This window comes from Phyllobates terribilis, unplaced genomic scaffold (genome assembly GCF_046119375.1).
Source record: "Phyllobates terribilis strain yellow unplaced genomic scaffold, ASM4611937v1 Scaffold_1__5_contigs__length_1240528914, whole genome shotgun sequence".
NCBI lineage: Eukaryota > Metazoa > Chordata > Amphibia > Anura > Dendrobatidae > Phyllobates > Phyllobates terribilis.
In genome coordinates, this window is record NW_027362761.1 from 1,091,461,247 (window position 1) to 1,091,488,783 (window position 27,537).

A 27,537-nucleotide genomic window follows, 5' to 3' on the forward strand; every position below is an offset into this window, starting at 1 on the left:
TTACCCTTTTGGTGGCCAGAATGTTCTCTACCTCAAACTCGTCTTCAGCAGAAACCGGAGCAGGGGGCGTACCTGTAGACTTGGAAAAGGAGTTAAGTACCACGGGTTTGAGAAGAGATACATGGAAGGAGTTAGGGATCCGTAAGTTGGCCGGGAGTTTCAATTTATAGGCCACCGGGTTGATCTGTTTGATAACCTCCAGTGGGCCGATGAACCGAGGCCCTAACTTATAGGAAGGAATCTTGAGCCGGACATATTTGGATGAGAGCCAGACTTTATCTCCGGGACGAAATTGTGGGGAATCCAGGTGTTTTTTGTCGGCGTGTCTCTTCATCCGCTCGGACGACTGAAGGATCGGGTACTCTCCCAAATGGAGGAAAATTTGCTAACGAGAGATTCCGCAGCCGGGTTGTCCACAGAGGTGGAGACAGGAAAAGGGATCCGAGGATGCTGACCGAAGACTACAAAAAACGGGGATTTAGAGGAAGATTCGCTCTCGTGATTGTTGTAAGAGAACTCGGCCCATGGTAGGAGATCCACCCAGTCAGAATGGTGGGCATTAACGAAGTGCCGGAGGTAACTGGTCAGATTTTGATTGATCCGCTCCACTTGACCATTGGACTGTGGGTGGTAAGTGGAGGAGAAGTCCAGGGTGACGTCGAGCAGTTTACATGTGGCTCTCCAGAAGCGTGAGGTGAACTGAACCCCACGATCCGACACGATATGGAGAGGCAGACCATGGAGACGGAAGATGTGGCGGATAAAGTCTTTAGCTAGCTCAGGTGCAGACGGGAGGCCTGGCAGGGGAATGAAATGAGCCATTTTGGAAAAGCGGTCAGCGACCACCCAAATGACCGTACAACCGGCAGAGATGGGGAGATCTGTTATGAAGTCCATAGCTGTATGCTGCCACGGGGCAGCAGGTACTGGCAGAGGGAGAAGGCGGCCGGCAGGCAGGTGTCTCGGAACTTTGTTGCGGGCGCAGGACACACAGGCAGAAACAAAGTCTATTACGTCCTTGTGCAGGGTAGGCCACCAGTAGTGCCGGGTAATAAGCTGGAGGGTCTTTCTCTGACCGGCGTGCCCAGCTAGCTTAGACGAGTGACCCCAGTGTAGAATCTTCTCCCGATCGGACACCGTTACGAACGTCTTACCGGGAGGGAGATGATTGAGACTCACGGGGGCTAGCTGTATTACTCTGGCGGGATCGATGATGTGTTTAGGCTCCTCCTCAAGATCAGACACCAGAAAGGATCGGGACAGGGCGTCAGCTTTGATGTTTTTGTCAGCCGGGTGAAAATGAAGAATGAAATCAAAGCGGGCAAAAAACAAGGACCACCGGGCTTGGCGCGGGTTAAGTCTCTGGGCGCTCTGGAGATATGCAAAGTTCTTGTGGTCAGTGTAAATTATTACCGGGTGAAGAGCCCCCTCGAGCAGGTAACGCCACTCCTCCAGTGCCATCTTAATGGCCAACAATTCTCGGTCTCCTATAGAATAGTTGCGCTCAGAAGAGGAAAAAAGTTTGGAGAAAAAGCCGCAGGTTACCTTTCTTCCGGAAGATGACTTTTGGGTAAGTACCGCCCCAGCTCCGGAGGAGGAGGCGTCAACTTCTAGGAAGAATTGTTTGTTGCCGTCCGGACAATGCAGCACCGAGGTGGAGGAGAAGGACTGTTTTAAGGAAAGAAAGGCCTCCTCTGCTTCGGGCGGCCATTCTCTGGGGTTCGTACCTTTACGGGTGAGCGCAGAGATAGGGGCGGTCCGGGAAGAGAAGTGCGGTATGAACAGGCGGTAATAGTTGGCGAAGTCCAGGAACCGCTGAATAGCCTTCAACCCCTCTGGTCGGGGCCACTTCTGGATGGCAGACAGTTTCTCAGGATCGATTTGTAGACCTGTCTGAGAGATTATGTAGCCCAGAAATGGAAGAGAGGTCTGCTCAAAGATGCACTTCTCATATTTAGCGTAGAGGTGGTTCTGCCTGAGCCTGAGCAGGACCTGACGAACGTCCCTCCGGTGAGTAGGAATATCCGGAGAGAAGACCAAGATGTCGTCCAGGTACACCACCACGCAGGAGTAGAGAAGATCACGGAAGATGTCATTGACCAACTCTTGAAAGACGGCAGGAGCGTTACAGAGACCGAAGGGCATCACAAGGTACTCATAGTGGCCGTCCCGGGTGTTGAATGCCGTCTTCCACTCATCCCCCTGACGGATACGGACCAGGTTATACGCCCCACGGATATCCAGTTTGGTGAAGATTCTAGCCCCCCTCAGACGGTCAAATAATTCAGGAATGAGCGGAAGGGGGTATTTATTCTTCACAGTAATCTGGTTTAGGCCTCTATAGTCTGTACATGGACGGAGTGAGCCGTCCTTCTTTTTGACAAAGAAGAAGCCTGCTCCCGCCGGGGAGGTAGATTTCTGGATAAATCCCCGGGCCAGGTTCTCCTCAATATATTCAGACATGGACCGGGTCTCTGCAGCGGACAAAGGGTAGATTCGCCCACGGGGAGGAGTAGAGCCGGGCATCAGGTCGATTGGGCAGTCGTATGGTCTATGAGGAGGTAAAGTCTCTGCCTCTTTTTTATTGAAGACATCCGCATAAGACCAATAGGGAACCGGAAGACCGGGCAGATTGGCTGGGGTAGGAGAAGGACGGGCAGGACGAACGGGAACTAGACAAGTCTTATGGCAGTCCTGTCCCCAGCGAAGGACTTCTCCGGTCTGCCAGTCAAGCACGGGTGCATGTTTCTGGAGCCAAGGCAGGCCAAGCAATAGTGCGTGAGAGAGTCCAGGCAGAACATGAAAGGAGATGCTCTCAGAATGCAGCATTCCCACCTGTAGAGTCAGAGATTCGGTGATGAGTTGGATGGGATGTGGTAAGAGGCCCCCGTCCACGGCGGCGACAGATAAAGGTACGGCCAGAGGTTTGGTGGGAATGCGGTATTTTTCTACCAGGGATTGAGAGATGAGATTTCCAGCAGCTCCTGAGTCAAGTTGAGCCAGTTCAAAATAGCGGTTCTCTCCGCAGAAGATAGAGACAGACAGCATCAGGGATGGAGAGGGTTTACTTTTGTCTAGGGCGACCTCTCTGAGCGATCCTAGACACAGGCGTTTCCCGACCTCTCTGGGCAGGAACGGATCCGGTGCTCCTTACTGCCACAGTAGAAACAGCTCCCCTCGGCACGGCGTAAGTCTTGACGGGTCTTGACCATCTTGGTCTGGTCGACCTGCATAGGCTCAGGTGAGTGTGCCTGGGGAGTAACAGAGGGAGTGACGGGTCTCTGGAAGGTAGGGGCTAGACGTGGAAACCTCCTCTCACGGGTGACCTCCTTGGCGCGCTCCTGGAACCAGATGTCAATCCGGGTGGCAAGTGTAATTAAGTCGTCGAGAGTGGTAGGAATGTCCCGACCGGCGAGTTCATCTTTAATACGGCCGGACAGACCCTCCCAGAAGACGGACACCAGGGCGTCGTTATCCCAGGCCAGCTCCGAAGCAAGGGTACGGAACCGTATGGCATATTGGCCCACGGTGAGACTCCCTTGGCGGAGGCGTAGCAGAGATGAGGCGGATGAGGTCTTCTGTCCGGGTTCGTCGAAGACCTTCCGGAAAGCCGTGAGAAAGGCTGGCAGGTCGGACACCAGGGGATCTCCTCTCTCCCATAGAGGATTTAGCCAAGCCAGTGCCTCCCCCGTGAGATGGGACATGATGAAGGCTACCTTGGCCCGGTCGGAATTAAACTGGTGGGACAGGAGTTCAAAGTGCAGGGTGCACTGGTTTATGAAGCCCCGAGCTTGAGCGGAGTCGCCTCCGAAGCGAGGAGGTGCAGAAAGCCGGGTTCCGGAGTAGGATACCATGGTATTGGTGGACAGCGGAGCAGCCGGGCTGCGAGTCATGACACTAGCGGTGGTTGCTGGCGGAGCAGTCAAAGTGTCCAGGCGAGAATTGACATTCCGCAGGTGACCCAGGATGGACTCCTGTTGGGACCTCTGTCGGGACAGTTCATGACAAAGGTCCGAGAGCGAGGGAGCTTGGGTGCCACCGGGTTCCATGGCCCGAGCAAACTGTAACGGGTCTGGGAGGCGGAACCTCTGAGCAACTATACAAGGGGGCGGTCCTTGTAAGAAAGCGGGTGGCGCCCAGGGAAGATGGGCAGGTAGTCACAGCAAGTGACCGGGGCAGTCTCTGGGTAAACGGGCAGGAGGTCACGGCAAGTGACCGGGACAGTCTCTGGGTAACGGGCAGGTGGTCACGGCAAGTGACCGGGACAGTCTCTGGGTAACGGGCAGGTGGTCACGGCAAGTGACCGGGACAGTCTCTGGATAACGGGCAGGTGGTCACGGCAAGTGACCGGGACAGTCTCTGGGTAACGGGCTGGTGGTCACGGCAAGTGACCGGGGCAGTCTCTGGGTAAAGGGCAGGTACGACCTGTGACGGCTGAGCCTCCAGGTAGGCTAGCAGGCGAGTAGCAGATGTGTGCTCCCAGGTGAGCAGGCGAGAGTTTCTGGACAGGCAGGTGGTCACAGCACGTGACGGCGGAGCCTCCAGGTAGGCTAGCAGGCGAGTAGCAGATGTGTGCTCCCAGGTGAGCAGGCGAGAGTCTCTGGACAGGCAGGTGGTCACAGCACGTGACGGCGGAGCCTCCAGGTAGGCTAGTAGATGAGCGCTACCAGGTGAGCGGGCAAGAGTCTCTGGACTGGCAGGTGGTCACAGCACGTGACGACGGAGCCTCCAGGTAGGCTAACAGGCAGGTAGCAGATGAGCGCTCCCAGGTGAGCGGGCAAGCTGGTCCATAGACAGACTGACTGGTGTCGGAAGGCAGACCGTCGGACCTCAGGCTAGCAAGCAGGTAAGCGGATAACAGGCAGGAATCAGACAGCAAACTGGCAGGTAACTGGAAACGGGACCTGAGGGCTGAAGCAGAGTAGTGAACAGTGCAACAACATTGCTCGGGCACCTCCATTTTGGAGGAGGTGCCTTATATATGGAGGGATCCTCCGGCCATTGGCCGGGGACTCCTTAGGGCGGTGCGCGTGGCCCCTTTAAGAGAGGGGGAGCGCGCGCGCCCTAAGCACAGTGACCGGGGGAGAGCGAGCGCTGCAAGCAGAGCGGGAGGAAGCCGCCGGGCACGGAGCAGAGAGGTGAGGGGAACAGCGTCCCTGCCTAGCAAGAGGCAGGGATTCCGACGCTACAATATATATATATATATATATATATATATATATATATATATACATATACATAAATAAATTTAGTGACCAGCTGCGGCCTCCATTTTTCTGAACTACAGAGGGCCAGGCTAATGGTTAAAAAAATAATACTCATCACTCATCTGTCTTGCTGTTCCCGCAGCCCACCTTCCAGCCCTCCACGTATTTTCATTTCCCTTACCCAAGTTGTGCGCATCCTCCATCCTTGGCTTTTTAGGCATAGGACTTCTGGCACGACTAGGCATCTGATGTCTCTGTGCGCTGTGTGAACAGTGACGTCAGAGACCTAAACATGCTATAAGTCCTGGCTTGGACTGAAGAGGCTGTAAAGGACGCCCGCAACTGGGAAAGGGGAAAAGAAGAAGCACAGAGGACTGGACAGCGGGAAGTAAGGTGAGTGGCAAGTTGAGTATTAAAGGGGTTGTCCATTACTCTGACAACCCCTTCCCAATTGCTATATTCCACCTTGTAAAATAAAAACTGCCTGTCCTCATCTACTGTGCCATCTCAATTCTAACGATATTGATGCCGTGGCTCCCAGGACTCGCATTATATTGTTATGCCACATGAGCCCTGCAGCCAATAGCAGCCACTTTACTATCACTTCACACAAAACCAACACCTTGAAGAAGTGACAGCTGCTGCTGCTTTCAGACGCCCTCTGAATGTAAGGTACGTCCAAAGGAAGTGAGAGTGAAGCGGCCGCTAATTGGGTGCAGGGCTCATTCAGAATAACAACATCGCGCGAGTCCCAGAAGACCCGGCGCCAGCACCAGAGTTGAGTATAGGCTGCTTTTTTTTATACAGGGAAAAATAACAATTGAGAAGGGGTTGTCTGAGTAGTGGAAAACCCCTTTCATTTTTTGTTTCCTTTTAATTTTACATGCTACTTTTATTATACTTTGGGATCTGGAGTGACCTCAAAGAATAATAAGGAATATTCTATTTGCATCAAATAAGTTCACCGCAAAACAAGTTTCCCTATAAAATTCACGGAATTTGCTGAATTCGTATCTTGGCTGATCCACTGAACTCTAGAAGCCAAGTAACTATGTCCCCACCTCTCATATGGTCCAACCACCTGATTGTGCGCCATATCACTACGTCCATCAATGGCGTTGCTGGAATCTGCCACCAAGGGCACATAAATGGGTTATTTCTAATGTCAGAACTCTTTTAAAGAGAACCTGTCTTAACAATTTTATAACCCAAACCAACAGCATTTATGTAAAGGCGCTTTAATGCTGATTAAATTCTTACCTTGCTTGTGGAAATCCATTTTAGGAATTATTTGTTGACATTATTTGACAATGAGCTGCAAGTGCAGCGGGGTCGGACATTTCACTTGCAGCTTTCCTGCCTCTCTCCCTATTCCCCGCCTGCCTCAATTCTCTGACTGTGTAATGAAAAGAGAAAGAAGTGCTCCCAAGTGGGAATGAAAGGACAGATGGAGGTGCTCGCTCACATGGGTGAGTTGTGACCCGGAACAACTCCTTTGATCATAGGGCAAATGGATAGACTGCTGCTCCAGCCGCTGACCCAAACTTGGGTGGGAAGAGAGCTGAAGAGACTGAAAGAGAAATAGGAGCAGTAATCCCTGAGCGTTGCCAAGATGTTACAGGATGGATGTGCGTTAAATGATTCTATATTTATATAACATGTTTCGGAAGAAGGAGTCATCCTCATTCCGAAACGCGTTGTATGAATAAAGAATCTTTTAACCACATCCATCCCATGACTTCTTTGTAGAGCCTGGGGGCTACCGCTCCTGTTTCTCCTTCAGACTCTTCTCCTGTCTATGACTGACAGATCTCTGGCAGGAAAAGCAGGTCACTGAAACAGGAGTGACCTGTCAATCAGAGACAGTAGGAGGCGGGGAGTAACGAGAGAGGTAAAACTGATTTCGACAAGGTTAAGGTTTTAATGAGCATTAAAGCGCCGTTACATACATGTCATTGTTTGGGTATAAAATCTTGATGACGGGTTCCCTTGAAGGTAAATCTCGTTGTAATGCCAAGAACAATGGGGGTCATTTGTGACCAAAAGAGGCTAAAATTGAAAAATTTCTGAATAGAGAAACAATTTGATCATATTATATTTGGTACATTATGTCAGCCTGTGGCTCAGTCAAGGCTGTGACTCTTACAAAGACTGATATAAAATGTGAGTCATTTATAGAAATGTCCAAATATCTGAATGATGCCAACATCAACAGCAGGAGCTGGGACTGCAGTCATGGGGAACATGTTTCATTAACTTGTCCCTTTGTGACTGATCCGCTTTAATTGGAAACCCATTGTTTTATTGTAATGCGTAGGAATGCATAAAGCTTATATTGTTCCAATATTCATGGAAGATATGAGAATATCATTGCAAGAAAGTTTAGTACTTTTTTGACTTTCACCAAACTGCGTTCTGTGAATTATTGACATTGTCTGCGAATCTCATGGTGGCCTTAGAAGAAACCTCCACTTGTCGTGAAACCATGGAAATATGTCACTAAGGTCAGATTTAAGAGTGACTTTAACTTCATGCTCAATCTCAAAACATTAACCATCTGGAATGAATCTAATTAAGGTTATAATGATCTCATTTGCATTTCATTAGTAAACGAGAATAAAATTGAAATGCAGACTTTTACCGGGAATTACATTTGTTTAAGATTATTACCTCCTTTACTTTAAGGGATACAGAAAAGTTTGCTCTTTCATTAACTACACTTGTATCTTTCAGAAGATTACCAGACCCAACAATGTTCTTGAAGAAAAGTGACATTATTATTTCACAATTTCATGCTTTATAATATTTGTTGGTTTAGATGGCAGCTCCTGACTTTAGCGGGCGTGCTTGTGACTTCTGTGTCTCTTACAGTGCCGTGCCAGACAGTGTTAGACTATTTGAAGACTGTTCTTCAACATCACAATCAGTTGATTATGCCACAACCCATAGACCAACCTTCTGAGGTAATGTACTTACAAATCTTCTATCTAATGGAAACTGTTTAGGATACAATTAAAATGTGAGAATTCAGTTTTTGTCCAAGTTTAGCAGTATTTTCATTGCACAAACTCTCTTTTTTTACATGGGATTCTACATTACTGATTGGCAGCTTTTTGTGTATAATGTGTAGTCACAGAAAGCTGCAAAATCAGTGGGTGGGATGTGATTGGACTATCAGGCACAAGGCAGCTAGTCCTGTAGTGATAATCTCCTTCTGATAAAACACTGATTTTATTGAAACTAGAATAGCTCAGTAAGTGACACATTGCTGGAATTACGCTCTCTTCTTCTACATCATGTTGCTCTCAGATTACATAGCAAAAACCTGCTGACAGATTTTTTTTATATTTATCGGCTGTTACATTTATTTAAACTGGTCATAGCTGTTCAATGACACCGGGCACAGGACAAAAGTTCTTTTTGGGAATGTCCTTTGAAAGAAAGATTGTGTGTGGACAAAATATTTTGAGTACAACTACAGATCTGTGCTCTAACTATTGGGCAAAAATGTTAACCATTATGCTGATATATCATGGGTCAAATAAAACTATTGTTCGCTGTTAAAGATCACCTGCCAAACGTTCCTTGAGGTTATGTGCACACAGTGCATTTTTTGTGCGGTTTTTTTTGCGCAGAATTGCTCCAAAAACGCATTGCATACCTTATCCCATGACTTCCTATGACATCTTGCAAGTTCTGTGCACATGATCAGGAATTTTCCTGACAGGATTTCATGTGCAGAAAAAAACGCAGTATGTCCATTCTTTGTGCGTTTTTGCCTATATAATGCATTGGAAAAAGCGCATGGCAAATCCGCAGGCAAAAACACAAAAAATGCATCAAAAACGCATGTAAATGCTGCAGATTTTCCGCACCGTTTTTGCTGCCAAGAGGTGCAGAAACGCTGCAGAAATTTCTGCAAGCAATTCCTGAACGTGCGCATATAGCCTAAGACTGAAATTGTCTATTTGCGTCTTCTTTATTCTACTGTTTATGGGCATAGGAAGTCTTCTATCAGATTGCTCATGACAACAGAATGGCTTCCATGGACTAATGCAGGGTTCCCCAACTCCAGTCCTCAAGGCCCACCAACAGGTCATGTTTTCAGGATTTCCTTAGTATTACACAGGTGATAATTGCATCACCTGCACAGGCAATAATTCCATCACCTGTGCAATACTAAGGAAATCCTGAAAACATGACCTGTTGGTGGGCCTTGAGGACTGGAGTTGGGGAACCCTGGACTAATGCATTGATCTATATGTTTACCATCTGGTATGATACTATCCAGTAGAAGGATGAGGTGGATCATGACACTGCTTCATGCCATTGATGATCCAAAGGACGTGCTTTGGGGCGTGGCGATGCTCTTACAGCTGTATTCCTGAACTACCAACACCCTCCACTGGCTGATAGGTTGTTTGCTCTGGTACACGGGCACGGCCACTGGTTTTGGAGGGGAGAGGTTAAAGTCTCTGACAAATTTCCTTTAAGAACTTCATTTTTTAATGTCTTGGTATGCAATTACCCTGCTGACACAGTACTTCTGTACTACAATCGGTAGAAACCATTTCTTCAATATATACTACACATCGTCCAACCACTATGAATTTTAGTGCACGTATGCAAATTGTCTCTTCAGAGAGGAAGAGGACTAGAACTCTAGTGCCACCTACAGAAAGGAGCTATCCTAAAAATCAATATCCACTCTCTAACGAGCCTTATCACATGATTTAGGATTAAATCCAAAACCAAATTCTCAATTTTCTGACAATGTGTTTCAGGATACTGCCCCTCCTCAGTGCAAAGTGGGAGATCTGGTTTGGCTGGATGAGAGACGTCAGACCGGGATTCAAGGGGTAAATTTTCTCCTTGCGGAGAGTGACATGTCAAGCCTGACATGCTGAGGTGCGGAGACTTTTAAGCTGCAATGCTCCTCTGGGAAATCTGCAAATTGTCTCTTCAGAGATGAAGAGGACTAGAACTCTAGTGCCACCTATAGGAAGTAACAATCCTAAAAGTTAATATCGACTCTCTAATGAGCCTTGTCACATGACTTAGGATTCACTAGAGTTCTAGTCCTTTTCCTATATGAAGAGACAATTTGCAGATTTCCCAGAGGAGCATTGCGGCTTAAAATTCTCCGCACCGCGGCATGTCAGGCTTGACATGTCACTCTCTCCGCAAAGAGGAACGTTACCCCTTGGATCCTGGTCAGACGCCTCTCACCCAGCCAAACCAGATTTCACACTTTGCACTGATGAGGGGCAGTACCCTGAAACACAGTGACTGCAAATTGAGAATTTGCTTTTGGCTTTAATCTTAAGGTATGTGACAAGGCTCGTTAGAGAGTCGATATTGACTTTTAGGATTGCTACTTCCTATAGGTGGCACTAGAGTTCTAGTCCTTTTCCTCTCTAAAGAGACAATCTTCATATTTCCCAGCGGAGCATTGCGGCTTAAAGTCTCCTCACCTCGGCATATCAGGCTTGATATGTCACTCTCTGCAAGGAAAAACGTTAACCCTTGGATCCCAGTGCATGTATGTAAATGTAGTCCACCTTCTAGGTGCTGCAGTGCATAGAGGTACGGGTCATTTAAAAAAGTATTGTCATCTGGTGTAGTATAATAGGTTTGCATCCAACTGAAAAGGACAGGAGTGACAATCGTTGTGAGGAGAACCTTGCTGTTGTTGCTGTTCTCTGCTCTACTGTAGGGCTTGACAGTCTCTCAACGGCAGGGATTCCTCACAATACTCCTCCCTAATGTGCTTTTGGGTTTAATGCTGGTAAATTATATTGCCTTTCATGGCTTTCATGGTTACCATTGACTGGAATTTTACTTTTCATAGCGGATATAATATTCACTTTAATTGCTATTTAACTGTAGCATAGCAGAACTATTATACTGTCTTACGGGAGCCCAAAAGTTAAAGGGGTTGTCCAGGATTTTAATCAATTGGGATAATAGCAAAAAATTGATAAAAAATAAACAAAAACAATACTCACTGTTCAGTCTATTAGCCGGACATGCCTGTGTTATTGGAGTCATTAACAACTTTAGTTATTAGTTAAAACCTCATTAGCCAACAATTATTATTTGCGTTTGGCCAATAGGTTTAGTCTTAAAAGCATCTTTGTACCAAGTGTTATGCGGAATCACTGAAGATTAGACATCCTCATCATTCCTCTCTCATATTCACCTACCTTGTAATTACTGACTACATTTATCCTACTTTATCCTCATTTTTCTTCTTATTTTTAGATTGCACTTAAATTATGATAATGACATTGTTTGTTCACAGCAATGATGTGCTCTCATACAAGCACGTTATCTCCAGAATTCCCAGGAGTCTCGGAGAGGTTTTGAAGGTAGAGGACACCGTAGCCTCCTGCAAAGTTTCCAACTCACACATCACTTTGATGGAAGGTGTCTTGATATGTTAATTGAAGATTACATTTTATCTCTTTCATAGCTTTTATGGCTACCCACACTTTTTCTAAGTCCCATAGGACCTTAGATGCATCATGATGAGGAGAGTCAAGATTCATCTTAACTGTTAATACTTCTTAAGTAACTGTTAATACTTCAGTTCTTTAGAAAAATAATATGGATGATGTGTGCACGATATTAACCATAATTATCCTACAGTGAAAATGGCATTGTACTTTATTGCTATTTATTGCTATGTAAAAGGGAACCTGTTAGCTATGAAAACATACAGTACAGACCAAAAGTTTGGACACACCTTCTCATTTAAAGATTTTTCTGTATTTTCATGACTTTGAAAATTGTACATTCACACTGAAGGCATCAAAACTATGAATTAACACATGTGGAATTATATACTTAACAAAAAAGTTTGAAACAACTGTAAATATGTATTATATTCTAGGTTCTTCAAAGTAGCCACCTTTTGCTTTGATCATTGCTTTGCACACTCTTGGCATTCTCTTGATGAGCTTCAAGAGGTAGTCACCGGAAATGTTTTTCACTTCACAGGTGTGCCCTGTCAGGTTTAATAAGTGGGATTTCTTGCCTTATAAATGGGGTTGGGACCATCAGTTGTGTTGTGCAGAAGTCAGGTGGATACACAGCTGATAGTCCTACTGAATAGACTGTTAGAATTTGTATTATGGCAAGAAAAAAGCAGCTAAGTAAGAAAAACGAATGGCCATCATTACTTTAAGAAATGAAGGTCAGTCAGTCCGAAAAATTGGGCAAACTTTGAATGTGGCAGTTGCAAAAACCATCAAGCGCTACAAAGAAACTGGCTTACATGAGGACCGCCCCAGGAAAGGAAGACCAAGAATCACCTCTGCTTCTGAGGATAAGTTTATCCGAGTCACCAGCCTCAGAAATCGCAGGTTAACAGCAGCTCAGATTAGAGACCAGATCAATGCCACACAGAGTTCTAGCAGCAGACACATCTCTACAACAACTGTTAAGAGGAGACTTTGTGCAGCAGGCCTTCATGGTAAAATAGCTGCTAGGAAACCACTGCTAAGGACAGGCGACAAGCAGAAGAGACTTGTTTGGGCTAAAGAACACAAGGAATGGACATTAGACCAGTGGAAATCTGTGCTTTGGTCTGATGAGTCCAAATTTGAGATCTTTGGTTCCAACCACCGCGTCTTTGTGCGACGCGGAAAAGGTGAACGGATGGACTCTACTTGCCTGGTTCCCACCGTGAAGCATGGAGGAGGAGGTGTGATGGTGTGGGGGTTCTTTGCTGGTGACACTGTTGGGGATTTATTCAAAATTGAAGGCATACTGAACCAGCATGGCTTCCACAGCATCTTGCAGCGGCATGCTATTCCATCCGGTTTGCGTTTAGTTGGACCATCATTTATTTTTCAACAGGACAATGACCCCAAACACACCTCCAGGCTGTGTAAGGGCTATTTGACCAAGAAGGTGAGTGATGGGGTGCTACGCCAGACGACCTGGCCTCCACAGTCACCAGATCTGAACCCAATCAAGATGGTTTGGGGTGAGCTGGATCGCAGAGTGAAGGCAAAAGGGCCAACAAGTGCTAAGTATCTCTGGGAACTCCTTCAAGATTGTTGGAAGACCATTTCAGCAGCAGATGGAAGGAAGGGAGACACAGTCATTACTAGTGGGTAGGCGGAGCCCACATAGGATAGAACACCTCAGATTAAAAAAGAGTGTTGTCCGGCCCCTCCAGCTTGGGCTCCTCCTACTCCAGCTCTCCAGTCTAAAATTTGAGGTCACAGAGGATGGTCGCTGCTGGAAGCAGCTCCTCAGAAAATTTTTTTTTTTTTTTTTTTTTTTTTTTTTTTATCGGACAGAGACTTGGACCCCCGTGGTCTTGAGGTCTCAGGGGTCTCAGCGCTGCTGGACCCCCACCCCTCCCTTGGCGGATCTGCATTACCCTTTGAGAGAGGTCCCTGCAGAACCCTGCCGGCCCCGGGGGATGAGGGATGCTTCCCTGGCGGGGACGCAAACCGCTTATCTGGGGTCACTGCGTTCTCCGCCCTGGGGGGAAGCTTGGGCACAGCGCCACAAATCCCTGGGGGTCCCTGTGGCGCTCAGCTGGGTGAGTACTCAGCATGTTAATGTGTTTTGAGTGCTTCAGCGGCTGCTGCGGCAGCCGCTGCTACATGTTTTCAGGTGGTGACTTGTGTTTTTTTGTCCGCAGGTGGAGGCCTGCAGGACATGGAAGCGGGGCAGGAGCGGAGAGCGGAGGAGTCGCGCGCGCTTTTTTTGAAGCCGGCGGGGGGCGTGGCTTCGCGCCTTCCCGGTCTTTCGCGGGCAGGAAGCTCTCTGAGCGCGCGCTTTCTCCTGCCCCTCCTCTTCCGGTTTCTCTCTCCTCACAGCGCGGCGGCCATTACTGAGGCCTCCATCGGGCTCCTCACTCTCCTCTCCTCCCGATAGACCGAAGGAACACTGCACCGCGGCCAGCTGGGTGAGTCGCTTCTGCCTGTCAGGGCAGAAGCTTAACCCCTCACCCCCTCAGCGCAGGGCACCTTTCTGAGGCACAATAAGGTGACAGACTGTGCTGTCCTGCAGCTATTACCTCATATAGAGGTCTCTTTTTTTGTCTGGGGCTCGCACATCCTTTTCATTTCACAGAGGTTGTGGGGAGTCTGCGACATTAACCCCTTATTAGGCGGTTATCCCTTAATTGGGGGTCAGCTGGGGTAGCTCTCTTTTTAAGAGCTTTAACCCTTCAGCTTTCTTTTAAGAAACCACACTGTCCTACTTACTGACAGGTTTATCCTGCCATACACTGTGTGAGGGCATGTCAGATCAGGGTCCAGGAGGTGTGGACCGTCTCCCAGGTCCGCTACAGGATCAGTCTCGCGTGTCTGACACGCAGGAGTCCTCGACGGCGTCAAGCGCAGCGGTCGGGGGTTTCGGTGATGGGGCAGTGGTCAAAATGGAGGCCCTCACTCGTTCTATTGATGGCCTGTCTGACCTTCTAGGTTATTGGGTGTCAGCTAGATCCTCTCATGGCAGGAAGCGCCACAGGCCGGTACTGCCCTCCCCGCGCAGCGACTCGGAGATCTCTGTTATGGAGGGTTCCCCTTCAAGCTCAGATGGGGAGATGTCCGATTCGGATAAGGAGGATCGGCAGGGGCACTCTGCCTCTTTTTTAGGCCGTGCAGAGGCTTTTATTGGAGCCATGAGGGAGGCGTTACAGTTTCCGGAGGAGGTAACTAGACGTCCTGGTAAGTCGGCCCGGATGTTTCAGGAGTCGCATAGGTCGCGCTTGGCATTACCATCTCTGGATGAGCTTAATGGGGCAGTGGAGAAGGAACGCCTGTGTCCAGATAAACGTTTTCAGGGGACACGGTTTTTTGAGGCACTGTATCCGTGTTCCACGGAGTTGATTGATAATTGGATTCCTTCTCCTGAAGTGGATGTCCCTTTATCCCAACTTAGCAAATCCTCATTACTGCCTGTTAAAGGGAAGGCGAGTCTGCAGGATCCGCTGGACAGAAAAACGGAGATGGCGGCGAAATCCATCTACGAGGCCGCGGGTCATGGATTCAGAGCGGTGCTAGGATCCATGTGTGCTTGTAAAGCTTCCCTAAGCTGGTTGGACCGTCTACGGACGGCGTGGCAGGATGGATCCCCGCTATCCGAGGTAGATGGGCTTTTCAAGTTGTTGGAGGATGCGGCCCGATATGGCAGTGATGCAGGTTTGGATACCGCGTCACTGCTGTCCAGGGCGCAATCCTCGGCGGTCACAGTCAGAAGAGCACTGTGGCTCAGACAGTGGACCGGGGACGCGGTTTCCAAGCAAGGTTTGCTATCTTTAGCTTACAAGGGTGGTCAGTTATTTGGATCTGACCTCACGGAGCTGATTGTCAAGGCAAAGGCAAAAGAAGCGGCCTTACCACAGCGAAGAACTGTGGCTTCTGCGTCGGGCAGGCCTAGTGCCGGTAGTAGTCGGCGGCCCTTTCGGTCCAGGGGACGGTCCGGTCAGCCCTCTTGGGGATCGGGTCGTCCCTCTTTTTCAGGAAAAAAGGCTTCTCAGAAATCCCGCACTCCCTGGAAACAGAGCTTCCGTCAAGACAAGCGGGAAGCTGACAAAAAGCCCGCTAAGGCGGACTGACGCCAGGTTTTCTCTCGAGGGCTCTCGAGTGGGGGGTCGCCTGCTCCAATTCGAATCGACTTGGGCGTCCCGCGTTTCGGACGCCTGGGTGACGCGGGTTGTGTCAGCAGGCTACTTCATAGAGTTTCTTTCTCGACCCCCGGACAGGTTTTGTCGATCTCGCATTCCGAAAGAGACCGAGCTAGTTACCGCTCTACGGCAGGAGGTCGATTCCCTTCTGCAGAAGGGTGTGGTGGTACCGGTTCCGCCGGAGGACCGGGGAAGAGGGTTTTATTCAAACCTCTTTGTGGTCCCCAAAAAGGAGGACAAATTTCGCCCCATTCTGGATCTCAAAAGATTGAATCGGCATGTCCGCACCCGGAAATTCCGCATGGAGTCGCTTCGCTCTGTTGTGGCGGCCCTGTCGCAGAACGACTTTTTGGTGTCAATCGACATTCGCGACGCTTATTTGCATGTTCCTGTCGGAAGGGCCCACCAACGCTTCCTTCGTTTTGCCATAGGTCAGGACCATTTCCAGTTTGTGGCCCTACCATTCGGGTTGGCCTCGGCGCCCAGAGTTTTTACAAAAATTCTGGCACCTCTCATGGCGATCCTTCGAAGACAGGGGGTTACGGTTCTTCCCTACCTGGACGACCTTTTGATTGTGGCGTCCTCAAAGGAGGAGGCGGTGACGGCTCGCAATCTATCCCTTCAGCTCCTGGAGGACTTCGGGTGGCTAGTCAATTGGAAGAAGTCGTCTCTGGAACCGTCGCAGTCAATCCTGTTTTTGGGGATGCATTTCGACACGGTACGAGCAGTGGTGTCCCTGCCTCCAGACAAGCAAGCAAGTCTTCTTCGACATGTACAGGTTATGAAGTCTTCGACAGCAATGTCCCTTCGAAGGTGTATGCGCCTTTTGGGTTTGATGGTGGCGTCAATGGAGGCACTTCCGTTTGCCCAATTTCATTCCAGGACTCTCCAAATGCTCATTCCGAACCGTTGGGATCGATCACAGGCTTCGCTGGATCGCAGTGTCATCATCTCCCACAGGGTGCGAGAGTCTCTAGAATGGTGATTACGTCCGGAAGCGTTATCCCTGGGGAAGTCCTTCCTCCTTCCGAGGTGGTCGGTTATAACCACCGATGCCAGCCTGTCAGGCTGGGGGGGTGTCTGGAACGATCTCTGGATTCAGGGAGTATGGTCGTCGGAAGAGTCTGTCCTGCCGATCAACATCCTGGAATTGAGGGCGATTTTCCTTTGCCTTCAACACTGGACGGTCCCTTTAAACGGTCTGCCAGTCCGAGTGCAGACAGACAACGCGACGGCGGTCGCGTATATCAATCATCAAGGTGGAACGAAGAGCTCCAGGCTCATGATGGAAGTGTCTCGGATCCTGGTATGGGCCGAGGCCAAGGTGCCAGCCATCTCTGCGATTCACATTCCGGGAGTTCAGAATATCACGGCGGACTTCCTCAGTCGCGAGAAGGTGGATCCCGGAGAATGGAGTCTTCACCCAGAAATTTTTGCACAGCTGTGCTCCCGTTGGGGAACTCCTCAAGTGGATTTGATGGCATCAAGGTTCAACACCAAGTTACCGACGTTCATGTCCAGGTACAAGGACCCGAAGGCTGTGGCGGTGGATGCTCTGGTGGCTCCGTGGGACCAATTCGAGCTAATCTATGTGTTCCCGCCGATATCCTTACTTCCTCTGGTGTTGCGTCGGATCAGACTGGAAAGAGTCTCGGCTATGTTAGTAGCCCCAGACTGGCCAAGGAGGACGTGGTTCTCGACGCTGGTGTCGCTTCTGGCTGCGCCTCCACTTCCTCTCCCTCTTCGCCCGGACCTGTTAACCCAAGGGCCCGTTCGTCATCCGGACCTGAAGTCTCTGCGTTTGACGGCGTGGCTCTTGAGACCGAAATCTTGACTCGTCAAGGTTTTTCAGCCGAAGTCATTGCCACTCTGCGAGCTGCCAGGGGTCCTGCCACTACTAGGATCTATCACAAGACTTGGGAGGCCTTCTTTTCATGGTGTTCGGGTTCTTCAAGGAACCCGAGGATTTTTTCCATTCCCAATTTGTTGGCCTTTTTGCAGTATGGCCTGGACAAGGGTTTGGCAGTTAGCACTCTGAGGGGTCAGGTTTCTGCTTTGTCCTTGCTGTTTCGGAAGGCTATCGCCTCGCGTAGGGACGTTCGTTCCTTTTTTCGCGGGGTAACCCGTCAGTTTCCGCCGCGGAAGGCGCTTGTGTCCCCTTGGCGGCTCAATCTGGTCTTGGAGGCTCTTCAACATGGGCCTTTTGAGCCTATGGACTCTGTTAGCCTTTCTTTGCTTTCTTGGAAGGTTGCCTTTTTAGTGGCAGTCACCTCTTTGAGAAGGGTTTCTGAACTGGCGGCTCTTTCTTGCTCGCCTCCTTTTCTGGAGTTTCTCCCGGATCGCGTGGTGCTTCGCACACGGGGCGACTTTCTACCTAAGGTGGTGTCACAATTTCATGTTAACCAGGATATTGTGTTGCCCTCGCTCTGTCCGGAACCGAGGAATGCGAAGGAACGGGCCTTGCACGCATTGGATTTAGTGCGGGCTTTGAAGTTCTATTTGTCTATTACTCAAGGTTTTCGGAAATCGGACTCTCTGTTTGTGATTCCAGCAGGTCGTCGGCGTGGTCAACGAGCTTCCAAGGACACTATAGCTCGATGGATTCGGTCGGCCATTTTAGAGGCTTACCGACTCAAGGGCGAATCTTGTCCAATTAAGATTCGAGCTCACTCCACGAGAGCTGTGGGTTCATCGTGGGCTTTTCATCAAGGGGCCTCGGCAGCTCAACTCTGCCGGGCGGCTACCTGGCGCTCCGTCCACACTTTTACAAAGTTTTATAAGGTGGACGTCAGTGCTTCCGCTGATGCAGCCTTAGGACGTAGGGTCCTGCAGGCGGCTGTAGTTTAAGTTATCGTTAACTTGTATTTAGCGCTAGTTGCGCATTTTTTCTAGGTTGTTGGGATTCTGCCTTTGTTGGTTTTTTCCCACCCTTAATTTTTGGACTGCTTTGGGACGTCCCACTAGTAATGACTGTGTCTCCCTTCCTTCCATCTGCTGCTGAAAGACGGATTTTGGTAAGACCTTACCTGTAAAATCCTTTTCAGCGAGGGAAGGAAGGGAGACACAGCTCCCTCCCATGGCAGAAGTGTGTTGTTGTGTTTTCAGATGCAGCGTGACCCTTCTCTGATAGCGATTATCTGGGCTGAGGTCGGCGCGCTAAGGCTCTGTTCCAGCATTGCCAGCTCATCGCAGTGGTCAGGTCCAGTGAGTAGTACCTGGGACTGTGTGGTTTTTTCTGTTATATGCATAACCTGTCTCTTGTTTTTTCTCTGAAGTTCTTCAGAAGGGGTTATGTTGCTCCGCTGGTGATATTTGCTCTTCCTTAGCTTGTGTACGGACTGGAGAGCTGGAGTAGGAGGAGCCCAAGCTGGAGGGGCCGGACAACACTCTTTTTTAATCTGAGGTGTTCTATCCTATGTGGGCTCCGCCTACCCACTAGTAATGACTGTGTCTCCCTTCCTTCCCTCGCTGAAAAGGATTTTACAGGTAAGGTCTTACCAAAATCCGTCTTTCCGATGACTACCTCTTGAAGCTCATCAAGAGAATGCCAAGAGTGTGCAAAGCAGTCATCAAAGCAAAAGGTGGCTACTTTGAAGAACCTAGAATATAAGACATATTTTCAGTTGTTTCCCACTTTTTTGTTAAGTATATAATTCCACATGTGTTAATTCATAGTTTTGATGCCTTCAGTGTGAATGTACAATTTTCAAAGTCATGAAAATACAGAAAAATCTTTAAATGAGAAGGTATGTCCAAACTTTTGGTCTGTACTGTATATAGTGGTAATCTGCAGGTAAATTGCGTATTACTCCCTCCTGGCTGGCATACTGGCAGCGTGACTCTAGGGAGAAATTAATTTGTATCCTCCCTGCAGCCGCTTGTTTCCAGTCATTGGGTCGACTACAGTCATCGCTCAGTACACAGTCAGTGCGCTACAATCACTCCTCAGCACATTAATTGATAGTCTGTTCTTCATCATGTGTGTGTGTGCAGAGCAGGCTGTCACTCAATTTTCCAGGCATGTTAAAGGGGTATTCCCATCTCCAAGATCCTATCCCAATATGTAGTAGGTGTAATAATAATAATATTAGCAAATACCTTCAATTAAAAATGCAGTATAGTTCTCCTGATAACTTATGTTGCTTACCCTTTGTGCAGGTTATCCATGGTTACGACCACTCATATAGTGACAGTTAGTTGCTAGTGGTCGTAACCATGGATACCTAAGCTAAAGCAATGCCCTGCACATGGGGTAAGCGACATAGTGAATCTGGAGAGCTATACTACATTTCTTATTGGAGGTATTTGCTAATATTATTATTATTATTACACCTACTACATATTGGGATAGGATCTTGGAGATGGGAATACCCCTGTAAGTCTAAGGCTTAAATATTGTCCCTACTCGCCGATATCGACTGGTTCATCCAACAGTCTCTAATGTGTATGGGAGCCTCGGACAATTGATTGTTGGGGATGATATCTATCACCATGTCAAATTGCTGATCGCTTTGTTCTCCAGAGATAAGCCAGCAGAGATGTCTGGCAATTACTTTCTTAAAGAGAGCTCGGCCGAGTGAGTGCTCTGGTGTATGAGATAGCCAGCCAAGATGGCTGCTGGCCGATTGATCTGACGAACCATTGTTTATTTGACAGCCATGTGTATTGTAGGCTTTAGTTGTGTTTGTGTATACAATGCGATAGTGAGGAGGATAGATCACTACCGTACTCCACCAGCTGCGACTTATCTCGGACATGTGCAAAGGATTGGACGTTAAAGTCCACCATATCTAATCCTTCCTACCACTGGCATCAGAGTACGGAGACCCCATGGTTGTCCAGTCTCAACAATTGACAGGTTTTCCATTTGGTAAAATAAAGCATGAAAGAGAAGCATATCAACTCATCTTAAGAAAACCTATGGCTATCCTTAAAGTGGTTGTCTCATCTTATGAAATTTGAAAAAATCCAAAGTGTTTGTAAAAATAAGCAACTTTGCAAGTTGTTCTTATTAAAAACGTCTCTATTCTCATGATCAGAAATGTTTTTAAAGGGTTTTCCCCACAAACAAAAGTTCATTTTAATCAATAGATCTTGGAATAATAATAACTTCCACAATTGGATGTGTTTAAATAAAATGTTCCTGTGCTGAGATAATCTTATAAATGTGCCCCTGCTGTGTACTGTGTAATGGCTGTGTCTGACCGTACAGGAACATGGTCTGATCATACCACATCTCCTGGGCAGGGGAGGAAGCAAAAGAGTATACAGACAGGACAGCGTGTGATCACAGCTGATTCTTAATTGAAGTAAAACATTGTTTAAAAACAGGCAGGAAATGTTTTACCTCACAAAAATAATCAGCTGTGATCTCGTGCTGTAATGTCTGTATACTCTTTTGTGTCCTCCCCTGCCCAGGAGATGTGGTATGATCAGACCATGTTCCTGTATGGTCAGACACAGCCATTACACAGTACACAGCAGGGGCACATGTATAAGATATGATCAGACCATGTTCCTGTATGGTCAGACACAGCCATTACACAGTACACAGCAGGGGCACATGTATAAGATTATCTCAGCACAGGAACATTTTATTTAAACACATCCAATTGTGGAAGTTATTATTATTCCAAGATCTATTGGAATAATTTTAAACATTGTTTAAAAACAGGCAGGGAAATGTTTTACCTCACAAAAAGAATCAGCTGTGATCTCGTGCTGTAATGTCTGTATACTCTTTTGTGTCCTCCCCTGCCCATGAGCTGTGGTATGATCAGACCATGTTCCTGTACGGTCAGACACAGCCATTACACAGTACACACCAGGGGCACATTTATAAGATTATCTCAGCACAGGAACATTTTATTTAAACACATCCAATTGTGGAAGTTATTATTATTCCAAGATCTATTGATTAAAATGAACTTTTGTTTGTGGGGAAAACCCTTTAAAAACATTTCTGATCATGAGAATAGAGACGTTTTTAATAAGAACAACTTGCAAAGTTGCTTGTTTTTACAAACACTTTGGATTTTTACAAATTTATTTTATAAAAATGAACTTTAGTTCGTGGGAAAACCCCTTTAATTCAATGGTTTACAGCTCATTGCCTAATTTAAGATGGCTGGTTTCTTAGGCAAGGAACACATGCTTACAAGCTGATTGCTACACAGTTTTTTTAGCACTGCTATGAAGCCGGCCAGATCGCTAGACCAACTAACTTCTCTGCCCCTGCACTTCTGCTATGCTGCAGAAGCAAACCTGTCTTTGCTTGCGGCATGGGAGAGTGCACAGTTTGTACTGGAAGCTCAGCCATGCCGCTGACCCGAATTGTCAATCATCTGGAGCACACCGCTACCTGATAGGCAGGAAGCAGAGAGGTTGAGGAGCGGTGTGCTCTTGAAGTGAGGCCGCCTATTTAAGCCTACAGGCTTTGTCTCTGTACAAACACAAATGCAGTAAGGATGGTGTGAGTGCTGGGCTAGTGCTGGGCTCGTGTTCTGCTATTACAGGAACGAGTGAGAATTTTTACTAACACTTGGCCAGCAAATGTCTTTAATATGATGAGTGTGTTAGAAAATTGTAGAACTGCTCAGTATACATTGATTAAATGTGCCTCACATAAAACTTAAAAAAATGGATATTCTTATTAGTAGTTTGGTATGGAAAGCTTCTAAAGAACTGGTAACTGAACATTTCATTGATTGATTGATCGTCTGGTGATAGTCACGCCAATCAGAAGAACTGTTCAGGAGCAGCTGCAGCTTTCATCTGTCCTTACTGCCTAGCGCATAGATTGTCTGATCAATTTCAGTGCAATTAATCTTGTGGTTTGTTGCGAAGATTCTGCAGATCAATGATGCTGCAGAGTTCAAACCTATATTTTAGACATATGTATAATCAATATGCAGTGTGCACACAAGCAGGTCTGTCAGGGGGGACGGATATGGGGAAGAGCGTATTCCGGATTTCTAGGTCTTTTATTCCCTTCAAACAATGATTTGCTGTTTATTTTTCCCTTTGCCACATAAATAGAGCCGATGGGCTTGAAACTGCTTTACCAAGTCATTAAAGTAAGCGACCTCGCTGGCAGTTATGTAGAATATCTTGCAGATTCAGACTTCTAGTCACCTTAGACCTATTGATCAGCCCTTTCTAGTGACAAGATCTCAACAAAGCTGAATTTACTGGATTGAATTGTGATAAGCGACAAATATACAAACATTATCCGAAAAATGTCCCTGAGTATGACATGTAAATATATGTATCTGCTACTAACACTGCTGATAATGTTCATATATATTTATATATACATTGCCATGTATATGTATACATGTAAAGCTATCTAACGATCTATAAGTATATAAAAGGAAAACCATTGAGGCAGCAAAGGATCCAAGAAGAGGGAGGGTGCAGCTGAATGGGTGAATAAAACTCCTATTTCTCACTTGGACCTCTAGATAGATAGACCGATCGATAGATTAATAGATATATAGATAAATTGATAGATAAATAGATTGATAGATGGATCAATAGATAAAATTGATGATAGATAAATAGATAAAATCGATAAATAGATAAGATAAAATTGATGATAGACAAAATTGATAGATACTGTAAATAGATTAGATACAATTGGTGAGAGATAGATATGAGATAGATAGATGATAGATAGATAATAGATATGAGATGTTATATAGATAGAAAAGTGAAGAACAAAAGAGAAATCTAAATCAGATGAATATTTGGTGTCGCCGTCCTTTGCCTTCAAAACGGCATCACTTCTTCTTGGTAAAATGGACATTTCACTGATTGATGTTCTAGCTACACTTGTACAAAGTCAGGAATTTTGAAGGATTATATTCCGGTGTATTAGTACTCAAATATACCAAACAGGTGATAGTGATCATTATTTTCATATACAGGCTGAAAAAACAATCATTAACTGAAACAGAAACAGTTGTGCAGGTGTTTACCTCTTCATGAATCAGCAGCATCTGACTCCATGACCCCTCATCAGTCTTGATGAATTGGGGCCACAGTGTATATTGATGTACATGGTGTATTCACTGCTGATATATTGTTGTATACAGCTTATTCACTGCTGATTTATATTTTTGTTTATGTTTTTTCTCTACTAGTATATATTTATCTACATGATATATATTCACTGCTGGTATATGTGTATGTGGTATATTCACTGCTGATATTTATTTATATATCCAATTTATTTACTGCTGGTATATATTTGTGTGTGTAGTTTACTTACTGCTGTATATATTTTTATATTTATGTGTGACTATATATTATGCATCAACTCCCTGTACGCTGATGTACATGCAGCTCATATGCTGCATATATTTCAAAATAAATTTTTTTTATTGCCCATTTATAGTTGTGTGTGATGTATTCACAGCAAAATTTACATATTTAACCTAGAAAAGGACTGTTCTGAATTGTATTTTTCTGTGGCTTTCTTAGGCTGCGTGCCCACTATTCATTTTTCAAGCGTTTTTGCCGTGGAATTTCTGCAGCGAAAACGCTTAAAAAAGGCTTGGTAATATTTGCCCCATGGTCCCCAATGATAATCCGCATGTGCTGTGCACATGCTGCGGAAATTTTCGCTGCGGATTATCATTGCGGAAAAATCCGCAGCATGTCCATTATTTTTGTGGAAACGCGGCGTAATTGCCGCCATTGACTTGCATTGAATCGCTTAATATCCGCATGACTACATGGGCACATGCGGATATTAAGCGATTCAATGTGCGGATGGTACCCGGGTGTGGAGGACAGGAGACTCTCCTCCAGACCCGGGTACCATAGAACCTGTAAAAAAAAGAATTAAAATAAAAAATAAACATTATACTCACCTTCTGATGGCCCCTGGTCTCCTGTACAGTGCGTCCTGGCTCCCCGGCAGCTCGCGATGGTGTAAAAGGACCTTCCATGACGTCATTTAGTCATGTGACAGGTCACTTGACCGCTGACATCAGCTGCCTGAACACTTGTGTCCGATTGTGCATTTATTGGCCATGATGTCATATACTATAGCAGTCATACCTACTTGAATTTCTAGTGTAATTTGGTATACCATATTTAAAACAATGCATAAAAGATACCTTTTAACCATTAGGGAAGTTCACACAAAGCTTTGGTCACGCAGATTTCGACGTGTATTCTGTGCAAAAGCAGAAGGGTCAGCCTTGGATTCCTGCCATGGGTTTTGCTCCAAATACATGTAGGATTTTTCTGACATTAAAGGGGTTGTCCATTACTAGGACAACCCCTTCTTGATCTAAATGTTTGCCCCCAATAAAATAAAAAAGCCTATACTCACCTCCCATGCTGGTGCTATTCCAGTGGTGTCGGCACTCACAGTCCCGGGAGTCTCGGAAGGATGTTATGACTCATGGTGCCTGGCGTCACTGTCTCCGCTTTCGGAAGAATTGAAGATGAAGAGGAAGTCCGGGCCGCAGCTGATCTCTCACTTCCTCTTCATGTTCAATTCGTACGAAGGCGGGGACAATGACGCCGACACTGATTGGGCGCAGGGCTCATGTGTCACAACAACAGCATGAGAGTCCCGGGACCGAGAGTGCCAACACCGCTGGAACAGTGCTGGCACGGGAGGTGAGTATAAGCTTTTTTATTTTATTGGGGGCAAACATTTACATCAAGAAGTGGTTGTCCTAATAGTGGACAACCCCTTTAAGCCCTCACTAAGAGCTCACAAATCCACCTCTTTTATATTATTAGGGACATTTTTTTTAATAATTCTTTGTATCTCAGTAATATTTCAGAACGTAAAGTAAGTTTCCACATTTCTAGGTTTGTTAACCCAGAAAAAAAAATATCAGTCCATTTAAAAACGGCCGTGATTACTATTACTGCACTAAAACCTTGCTTGGACTGTGCCGTAATCGGCCTTTCTAGTTTCTGCATCTTATGACTTATCAACACTAAAAGCACATTTGTTTCCGTAAGAAAAAAAAAATTCTTAGCTGAAATGCAACACGATCATAAACTTCCCCACAGAGTCCCATTTCACATCATCTGTGCATCAACTTCAGCTCTCACTGCAAAACCAAAGCTTGTCTTCATTGTGAATTTTAACATCCTAATCAGAAAAGTGAAATTTTATTTATGACATTATTTCTTATTGATATCCTCCCCTTATTGGTGGAAAAGCTGAGCAAGCTCATCTGTATCTTATATTCTAGCTGACATCTTGTGTCTGGAGATATGGATCACTCGTTCTGCTTGCACTTTTATTTGACTTTTATGTTTTATGTTATTTTAGTTTAATCGATGTTGACGTTTTGCACTCACATGTGATAGCTATGTACATCTGTATTATTATTATTTATTATTATTATTATTATTATTATTATAGTGCCATTTATTCCATGGCACTTTACATGTGAAAAAGGGGGTATACATAATTAAAACAAGTACAATAATCATGAACAATGCATGTCACCGACTGGTACAGGAGGGCTCACAATGTATATCTCGAGCAGGGTTGTCAAACTCAAAACACAGAGGGCCAACATTAAAAACTTGGACAAAGTTGCGGGCCAACCAGTATACAGTATAATGGGCCCACATAGTCCTCCATACACTATTATGAGCACCACATCGTCCTCCATACACTATTATGGGCACCACATCGTCCTCCATACACTATTATGGGCACCACATAGTCCTCCATACACTATTATGGGAACGACATCGTCATCCATACACTATTATGGGCACCACATAGTCCTCCATACAGAATAATGGACCCACATAGGGTTGTTGGTTCTGGTGTCGCGGGCCAAATAAAACCACCCTGTGGGCCAGATTTGGCCAACGGGCAAGAGTTTGACATGTATGATCTAGAGTATATCGATATTGTCATGTGAGTGCTGTGCTTCCTTTCATCTCGGGTAACAGAGGAACACCAAAGCAATGAGTCTTCAGAAAATTATGATCTAGAATTGTTTCTTTTTAGGGAGGAGTAACAGGTATTTAATAAAATAGGTCTTCTCAGGTAAATGGGCCATATTATGGCACTATGTTGTGCATAGCTGTAATGAATTACCAATTGAGCTATATACAACCCCGATTCCCAAACAGTTGGGACGTTGTGTAAAATGTTAAGAAAACAAGTATGTAATGATTTGGAAAACTCTTATAGGCATATTATATTCACAACAGAACATAGAACACAGAGCATAAGTTGAACGTTAGATATTTTTTACATTTTATTTGAAAAATTAGAAATTGATGGCAGCAACACATCTCAAAAAAGTTGGGACACGGTAAACTAAAGGCTGAAAAAGTATGTGGTTCTTAAGAAAAGCAGCTGGCGAGTCCAAGTTTCAACTAAGTCACATGACAGTATATACGAAGAGCATGTTAGAGAGGTAGTCTCTAGGAAGCAAAGATGGTCAGAGGATCATCAGTCTGTGAATAACTACATCTAAAAATTGTGGAGCAATTCCAGAAAAATGTTCCTCAACAGAAAATTGCAAAGACTTTGAATATTCCACCATTTATGGTATATAATATCATCTAAAGATTCAGAGATTCTGGCGAAATCCATGTGCCCAAGGGCAAGGGGTTGAGGCCAGCAGTCAATACTGGATGCTCATGATCTATAGGCCCTGAGATTAAAAACAGTTG

The 27,537-nt window shown here is 46.1% G+C and overlaps 1 protein-coding gene across 2 annotated transcripts in view; it reads left to right on the forward strand.

Annotated features, from left to right (window-relative positions):
- BEND4 (BEN domain containing 4) overlaps positions 1–27,537 on the forward strand; it is a 148,730-nt gene that overhangs the window by 86,077 nt on the left and 35,116 nt on the right. For both annotated transcript variants that reach the window (XM_073645585.1, XM_073645592.1), the window contains exon 3: positions 8,079–8,170. In XM_073645585.1, the coding sequence (XP_073501686.1) occupies positions 8,079–8,170 (92 nt within the window). The remainder of the gene's footprint in view (positions 1–8,078; positions 8,171–27,537) is intronic.